The sequence below is a fragment of the Colletes gigas genome, unplaced genomic scaffold (genome assembly GCF_013123115.1).
Source record: "Colletes gigas isolate AHSC1104 unplaced genomic scaffold, ASM1312311v1 Colletes_gigas_Sc00018, whole genome shotgun sequence".
NCBI lineage: Eukaryota > Metazoa > Arthropoda > Insecta > Hymenoptera > Colletidae > Colletes > Colletes gigas.
In genome coordinates this window covers 4,616,759-4,625,706 of record NW_025106647.1, presented here as the reverse complement: position 1 = coordinate 4,625,706, position 8,948 = coordinate 4,616,759, and the positions used below count along the sequence as shown (strand labels likewise).

The 8,948-nt window shown below is 32.9% G+C and overlaps 3 protein-coding genes across 4 annotated transcripts; 1 reads left to right on the top strand and 2 right to left on the bottom strand.

Moving 5' to 3' along the window:
- Positions 1 to 4: 4 nt before the first annotated feature.
- LOC122400425 lies at positions 5 to 8,750 on the bottom strand. 2 transcript variants are annotated; one of them, XM_043401885.1, is made up of 5 exons: positions 8,565 to 8,750; positions 1,365 to 1,524; positions 695 to 916; positions 380 to 586; positions 5 to 289 (listed from the first exon to the last, which is right to left on the bottom strand). In XM_043401885.1, the coding sequence occupies exons 2-5, from the start codon at positions 1,495 to 1,497 to the stop codon at positions 138 to 140; spliced, it is 714 nt and encodes a 237-aa protein (XP_043257820.1). In that variant the 5' UTR covers positions 1,498 to 1,524; positions 8,565 to 8,750; the 3' UTR covers positions 5 to 137. The 2 variants fall into 2 exon arrangements, with proteins under 2 accessions (XP_043257820.1, XP_043257819.1); XM_043401884.1 differs by lacking the exon at positions 8,565 to 8,750 and having other exon boundaries at positions 1,365 to 1,549.
- On the top strand, positions 3,633 to 6,144 carry LOC122400534 (dynactin subunit 1-like). Its single transcript, XM_043402058.1, has 4 exons — positions 3,633 to 3,680; positions 4,024 to 4,065; positions 4,362 to 6,090; positions 6,134 to 6,144. Exons 1-4 carry the CDS (start codon positions 3,633 to 3,635, stop codon positions 6,142 to 6,144), a joined length of 1,830 nt encoding a protein of 609 aa, XP_043257993.1.
- On the bottom strand, positions 6,849 to 8,252 carry LOC122400424. Its single transcript, XM_043401882.1, has 4 exons — positions 8,002 to 8,252; positions 7,412 to 7,911; positions 7,138 to 7,329; positions 6,849 to 7,063 (listed from the first exon to the last, which is right to left on the bottom strand). Exons 1-4 carry the CDS (start codon positions 8,250 to 8,252, stop codon positions 6,849 to 6,851), a joined length of 1,158 nt encoding a protein of 385 aa, XP_043257817.1.
- Positions 8,751 to 8,948: the final 198 nt, after the last annotated feature.

Sequence of the window (8,948 nt, the reverse complement as noted above, 5' to 3'; positions counted from 1 at the left end):
TTTAGATATATTAGTTTTTATTAATAAAGGCTTTAATATTATAACGAATGATCCTAACTGTAAAATTATATATTTCCCCTACTGCTGATCGCTTATAATAATAATGTTGCAATTAATATTTAAAGTATTCCTTACTGTTATTTCATATTCAAATAATATTTAGAAAAAATATGCCTCAATTTACACAGAAATGCAGTAACATCTGAAATTTCTGAATTTTTCACAAGATCAACGATGCCTTTGAAATCGTTTAAATTCTCTGAGTTAAGCGCCGGTTGAATTTGTTCCACTGAAAGATACAGGATTATTTTTGAAACTTATTTTATAAACATATTTGAATGTAATATATTAACGACTATTAAAAATAAATATTACGCACCTTTCCACTGACCATCAAAATTACATAAGTGCACAAAATATTTGTTTTCAGTATTAGCGTTAGTTACAAAAAATGAAACTTTTATACGGACACATTCTTTTCTATCCAATAATTGTATATGAAAGTCCAAATATTGTTTATAAATATAACTGGCACGTTTAATAGCGTCCCAAGTAGATATCTTATTCTCCTTCCTTTTTGCAGCCTCTAAAAAAGATATTTTCTAAGATTTATAAAGAAAGTCAGATGTTTCTTAAACAATTACTTATAATTATAACTTACTATAAATGTATTTATACATTTGTAAATAAATACCTTGTTGTAAGTCAATCATTTCAATAACCAATCTATCTCTTTTTGACTTTTGTTCGTCAATTTCTTCCTGTAATTTTTCTTGTTGCTTAATTGCATTCAGAATTTTTTTATCCACTACTTTCTGTTGTAACTTTGTCATATCTATTTCAGATTTCAGGTTCTCAAACTCTTGTTGCAATTCTAATATTTTATTAACCCTCAATGTCCTTTTCTCTCTACATTCTACATGAAAAGTAAAAACACTTGATCTTGATAATTCAATAAAATTCGTTAAAATTTTAAGAAAGCATAAAAGAACTGTCAATAACAAAATAAATTTGTACATTTTATTTTCATAATTTACTAACAATATGTATATAATAAAATAAGAAAATAGTAAGAAGTATGTATCATATGCATAAACATATTATTAATACTGCGCACACTTATTCTAAAAAAATTTTATGTAAAATCATTTATTAAGATTCTGCTCCTTCTTTGTATTAAAAGACGTTAATTTAATGTAGATACTTGTAATGTTTAATATTGGGTAATTATTCGAAAAATTTGTTTTAGATAGGAAAGTTTTCACGAATTAATTAAAATCAGGAACAAATGAACAAGTGTTTTTGATTGATGTTCGATACATATGCCTCGGAATCTTTTAAGTGAATATCTTTCATAAACGTACCAATTTCATAAGCAATTGCCTCTTCAACTTTGGCGTCAATTTTTTCACGAATGTTGTAATAATACTTTTGTAACACATCGAAGTCTCTATTTTGAAGGGCATGTACAATATCACAACAAAATTCTTCCATCATTTTCACATCAAAACTAAAGTATACTTTCTCAAAGAAATCGTAACGGATTTAATGTACGCTATTTTCTAGGGTGATTGACCATTCAAGATTTAAAGGAACAATATGACCAATGGAATGAGCAAATATTACTAGCCTGCATTATCAGCATCATATTTAAACAGCATACGTAATAGACTCGTAATATTTGATACGATGTCATCATCAGAAGTTTTCAAAAATGCTCATTTTAATCTTCCCTCGTTAATTTTAAATGTCTAAAGCTTTAACTAAACAATGTATGACTAACTTCCGAGCTGAGATCTTTTGATAAAAATTCATATTGTTTGTTCAACTTAAAAATAGAATGCAATTAACAGATCACGCGATTGCGATAGAAATATATTGGCAAGGATGCAATTGTCTAATAAATGTTTATAAAAATTACTATCTGCATATTTAACATTTACAACAATTATTTAATGAATGCTCTAGCAGTAATTATTCGCCCATTTATTCGGTCTTTTCGTATTTTTACTTGTACGCCAAATTTACTATAGAAACTCCTAACTAACATAGCAAGTTGACACAATGGACTAATAGGAATCTGATCACGTGACCCTTGATGTTTATATTCACTTTACTTTTAAGATGGATTGAAAATAGATATAACCAATTGAAACGTAATTCAGACTTGCAAATAGTCTGTGTAAATAAAGTGCAATATATTATAATAGTACTGGAAACAGTTCTCATGTGAATCTAGTAATTTTTAGGCATGTAAGTCGGCCATATTGAATCCACCATTTTGAATATGTGAAGTTACATCAAATTGAAATTATTTCTTCATGAAGTAATATTTTAAATCTTAATTTTTGAACGAACAAATCGAAAATGCTAAAACTTGTATTTAGAATCCCTATGCGTACCGTCAAAAATATTTGCATAGCTTTTAAATAGTTAATATTTTAATTTACACACGACTTCATGCTTTTTCTTCGCGAAGTGGTAGTTAGGTAACACCAATATTCAATTTTCGTAATACTTGAGTCACGCTGCTATTTATTTTATCATGATATCTTTCATTGAGTGACTAATGGGACGCAAATGTAAAGAAATGACGGTAGAAAAAAACGAATTATGTCACAATTACACAATGAATGTTGACAAAAACACGAGTCAATAAATTTGTCAACATCGATATCTCATTTGAACAATAATACGTTCTGTTCTTATTCATAAAATATTGTTTTTTTCCTTTCATTTTGTACTAGTTTATTCATTTGTATTTTATTGTGCTATTGCATTTATTCTATACATTATGTTTATTTGATAATAATGTATACCATTATGTATTGCAATAATTAAATAAAATGCTTTAATGAATGCGTTTTTATGTTTTAAATTACTTGTATAATTTGCATCCTTCAAAACAAGTTTTATTAATCAGTTTTTGCCTAACTTCTTACCCACGCTTTTCTTTTTCTCGGTATACTTTCATCGTGTCAAAGGAGAGTCAGGTGTGCATAGATTACATATAGGGTTCGCTATTATCCGCGGAAAGTCTTAGAACCGAAATCTCATGGATACGGAAATTTCACTGTATTTATTATGTTACAGGATACCCAATAATATTAATGTTATTCAGAAATTTGCAAGTATTAAGGTTTATAAGAACATCGATGACCGACGACCTGAACGGATAAACTATCAACAAACACCATTGTCTACAACGACACTGAACATGTTAATGAATTCTTGCGATACACTTTACACTAGTAGAACAACATTCTAATTAAAGATTTAAAAACCTCTACTATAGATTTTACGCAATTACATATGATTACAATTACATTTTATCACTCACCATTAATTATCATTTACTTCGTTCGGTAATTTTCCAAACAATGGGAATTAACGAGTTATTTATAATAGATAACAGGTTGAATAATCTGCGCAATGTAATAATGAACAAATATTATAACAGATACGTAATACAAACATTTCAGACGCTTTCTCTGTAATGTGCCAAATTCATTTTTTATTGACACAGTTGTTATACGTAACGCCGCCAGAACATATATAAGTAACAATGAAATCTGTATCATAGCATACGTTTGCGAGATTTCCTATAGAAGTAGTCATAAGTAAGAATAAAAATGATCAAGTTATTGTCAATCTTCGCCTTCTTCAGCGTTGCTGCTTTGGTATGTGCAATATTTCATAGAAAATTTAAAATATATTTAATGCCTCCTTTCTTGGAAATATGTTGCTATCCCTCATTTACATTCTTTTCTTTTTTTAAGGAAAATTTAACTGCTTACTATCAACTAGTACAATGTAATATATGTACATTCATCAATAATCGATCATTAAGCAATCACTACACTGGGATTAAATATAATGTTTAAATTTGAATTAATATTTTTATCGATATTAAACATTTATTATTTATTATTTTTACTTTTAAAGAAAATTTAAACAAAATTTTACTCTTCCAAATAATTCTCAAAAATAAAATATCGATGTTAATGTATTTATTTAATACAGGCTTTGCCGGTGGCTAATGTTCCTGCATCATCACCTGCCCCAGTAAGTACAAATTTCCAATATTTATATGTACACAAAATTAACTTCTAAACCAGAATATCTGCTTAAACCCCTAGTAGTTTTGAATAACTGGTCTTTAACCGATAATTGATTATACTCCGATCGATGTTGCGCTTTGCAGTAGATGCAAGCAGAGTTAGGCAATTCTGGCTGCGACGTCATATTTTTTCGCATTGCATTACTTATCCGCATGATTTTATTTTATTAGTGTTACATACAGTCAAACGCTTGTTCTACGTTTACAAATAATTTTAATATAATTAAACAATAATTTTCAGGCACAGCCAGCACAGCCAGCACCAGCTCCAGCACCAAAACCAGCACCAAAACCAGCACCTTCACCTAAAGATCAGAAAAAATCGCAGGATGCTTTAAAGAAGGCAGTCGGCGACGCTTCACTTATCTCGAAGGAACTGCAGAAACTTATAAACTCTGCGGAACAAATGCTAGGGAAAGAATTGCAAAATCTGGTAAATAAGTCTGCAGCAGCTTTGGGCGAGGCGAAAAAGGAGGCAGCGAAAGCTCAAAGCAAGGCGCAGGCACTTCTTGCTAAAGCGGCTCCGGCGATAGCACGAGTTCTGAAGGATGCTGCGAACGAAACCGCTACGGTTTTGGAAGTCACGAAGAACACCACAAAAGACGAATTGAACAATGCTACGAAAGAATTAGCGAAAGTTATAAAAGAATTGAAGGACGGTTTGGCATCACTCACTAACGAAACTGCTACGAACGTAAATGATGCAAGCAAAAAATTAGACGAAGACCAACTTAAGGCTACCGAAGATTTGAACAATGCAACTCAAGCTATGTTAGAAGAACTAACTGAGTTAAAAAACAAAACCGATAAAGCGCTCGCTGAGCTAAAGAAAGAAACGGAGGAACAGTTGGAAAAAATTATAAAAACTCTCGCCGAAGCCGCTAATAACGAGACTAAGGATGTTTTACAGCTCACGAAAGATGCACTGACCGAAGCCAAGAACGAAAGTGAGGCTCTTCTACGTTTTGTCGCAAAATCCAGTAAACAGACACTAGATGCAACCGCGAAGGTCGCTACCAACATTTTAAACGATACAGCACGCGCCGTAAATGCTCTGGTGGAGGATGCTAAGAGGAGAGCTCTCGAGACTGCGAAAGAACTTAAGAGTGACCTTAACAAAGCTGTAGCCAAAGCGGAAAAGGACCTAGTCAAGATGGTCAACACCACTGCAAGAGCTTTGAAGACCGCAACTACAACTGTTCACAAAGAGATCGAAGATATCAACGACAAAGTTTATAATGCCTCGCTCCAGATAGAGAACGCGATTGAAAACGGAACGGATTGGTTGATCGATACAACGGCGACAGTCAACAAAGATGTCAATGATCAAGTTGACAATGCTACTTCTGAAACTGTCGCGGTCTTACAGAGCGTGTCACAGTCGATCGCAAGCGAAGTGAGGAACGCAGTAAATAATACCGCTAAAGTTTTGGCCGCTGTTAAGAACGCGACGGACGAAAAATTGAAGAAAGTTGCAGACACAGTTAATAAATTGGCTACAGTAAGCAAAGAAGCCAAGGAAGCTGTTAACAAGAAAGCAGCAGAAATTAGCCAGGATGTTGCTGAAACTCTAGATAAATTGGGGGAGGAAGTCAAGAAGACACTAGAAGAAGTCAATAAAAAAGCCGCTGAGGTCGTGAACAGTTTGAGGAACCTTACAAAGAAAGGAGCAGCCGAAGTTGAAGAGAAATCTAAGGAGACTCTCAACAAAACAAAGGCTGCATTAGATGCTGTCAAAAAAGCATCGGGCGACGCAGTGAGCGAAACACTAAAAGCATTGCGAAACGAAAGTTCCGCAGTTTCGAATGCTGCTGGGAAAGCCCTTGAAAAGACAGTTGATAATTTGAAAAAGAAAGCCTCAGAGGCTTTGCAAGAAGTTAAGAAGGCCGCAAATGAAGCATTGAAAGGAGCTAAACAGAAATCTTCATCGTTAGCGGCAGACGCAAAAAAACTGGCTAAGGATGTTCAGAGTGACGTTTCTACTCTTAAAACAGATTCGGCAAATATTACCAGTGATGTCGTAGGAGATGCTTTAAATGACGTTCAGGATACCGTGAATAATGTAGTTAATGCTGCCAACAGCGTCGTTTCTAAAGTTGCCAAAGACTTATCAGATACTGCAACAGATTCGCTAAACAAAGCTACGAAAGCTCAACAAAATGTAACGCATGATGTCGGAAATTCAGTGCAAGATGCTGCATCTGGTGCTGCCAAAGTTGCCAACGATATAGGCAACAATGCCGCAAACGCTGTCAGTGATCTTTTAGGTAATAAATACGTCATTCTGAAAGAAACTGAAAAGAATCAATAAAAGTAAATGCATGAAATACTATAAGAAATATTAACAATTCTTTGTTTCAGGTTAAACATTAGATACGAGACAAATGCAGGTTGCAAATACCACATCATCTAGGACGGATCTAATAGCAAACCAATTGTAACAACCATGTTTTACAAAAACAATTAAATAAAACAGTTTTAAATGTAGAAACAAGTTGTACCAGTATTCTGCATTAAAATTTTTGATTAAAGAAACAAAACATGCAATTAATATGCTATGAATTGGTACAGACTTTGTTTAATGAAAAAGAATAACTGTGTAAGTAATTGTAAATGTAAATAATTGTTACTTGTTGTATTAATAAAAATAAGTAAATAGAAACTCTGTCTAATTTAATAATGGAAGTTTAAATAACTTGAACATTAGGCTGGATTAAAAGTCTGATAATTATAAATCATTCCAGCAAGCTACTTCTGTCATTTCCAAATTTCCATCTTCTGTCAATGTTAAAATTTGTTTTCCTGAACTGTCTTTAAGTTTCATTGCTAGATCTGTATCAGAATTTGATACAGTCATCATTGTAGAATGTGTTGGTGTTTCATTAATTTCAATGGGTTGTAAAACACGTACATATATTGGCTGATTAGTTGCAGAACTACTATCTATAATTTAAAAGCATTTGTATGATACAGAATACTTTCTAATTAAATGTTACTTTGAGGAGCAGAATCCTTACCAGAAGTTAAAATATTTTGTATGGGTAAGTTTTCTGAATTTGATAATCTTATTATAGGCATACTTTCATTGTGATTTGAAATGTGTGATTCCGTATACGTTTCAATGGTCATAATTGGTACAGTTTGTTGTATCGTTTTTTCCAAAATTGGAATATCCATTACAGTTTCATTAATACATTTCATAGATGATTCTGTAATATGTTTAATAATATAATTCATTAAACTAATAGAAAATGAATCTCTAGGATAACAAAACTTAATATTTCAAACAACCTGCTTGCTCATCTTTAATTCTATCTTGATTATTTAAAGAGTCTTTTAAATTACAATTATGGGATTCTTGCTGAGTTCCAAGAAACTGTATCCCACACTTATCACAAAATATTTTCTGTTTGTTGTGACCTCTAACATGATGTACCATAAATGAATTATGAAGTGTCGTATACTGACATTTATCACATTGCAACCAAATATTACTTCTTTTGTCTTTGGCTTTCTCAGTAACATGTGAAGATAGAATAACATCCTGTTTTTTACCCTGACAATTAGTTACAATTTGATTGTTACATTTTGTGATTTGTGGTGGTTGCGAACGCTTTTGCTTTTCATTATTGCCAAGAAGTTCTCCTTCTTCCAAGGAATATTTGTGTTCCAAGAATCGTAAGATATTATCGCGCAAGCTATATGTTTCAACTTCGAGCCGATCAAGCGTATTAATGAGATTAGCACAACTTCGACAAATTACATCATCTTCTGATATTACTACCATGTATCTACATTACGGGAAAAAGATTGCTGTTCTACTTCAAATTATAACATAGAATTCAATATTTTAGTTATGTACAAGTAATATATAGCACTACCTATCACCAACTAATTCTCCAAGTTTTTCAATTACTTTAGATCTTGATGTTTGAGTTCTACATGTAGCCAATGCATAATGACGACCCTGAATTTTTGCATCACATACAAAACATTGTAAATCATTTAATGTTCTTGATTCGTTACAACTACTTCCAATGTTAGAAACAGCTACACTTGTGCAGTTAGTAATATCTTCAGGACAAATATCATGATATTGTTCTATTGACAGCATTGAGGATGTATTTGCCATTTGACCAATAATGAAATTATTTCTCGATATACATAAGGTTTGGATATAGAAACGGGAAATATAAGGTACATTAACCGTAAGAAATTAATACAAAATAAGAAATATATTTATAGAAATATATCTCACTATACTTTTCTTATTACGTTATAATGATACGAGTAAAGTTCATTCACCGAGTAGTCACTAAATGTAAACAAGAAACAAAGAACGGCAATATAAATCGAACAAAGAAACACATTCTTTTGTTTATAGCTGGTGACTTAACTACATAAACAGTCTTTAGTGTATACTTGTATAGTAATTACAGCTTACCCAAGTTCACAAGCACCTTTAGGCCGGGGGCACTCGAGCGTCGAATCGACGTGCGTTTCTATGTTCTTCTTTGTCTAGCAATTGAAAACAACGAAGACAGACAAGATCGGCGTTCCTATGTCTTTTCAATTGTAAGACAAGGAAGGGCATAAAAACGCACGTTGTTTCGACGCTCGTGTGCCCCCGGCCTTAGTACACAGTAATTACCTTTGTAGGGAGCATGAGTAACTCCCTAGTTACTCCCGCAGATGGCGCGATTGGCGCCGATGCCAACCGTTGAGAGAGGCCGGGATGCTATAGGGAATTTGTCCCTAGGTACTCCCTGGGCCTCGAGAGACAAGAGAGAATCGAGAGGTCTTCCCCGAGCAAGCCTAAGAGACGGTC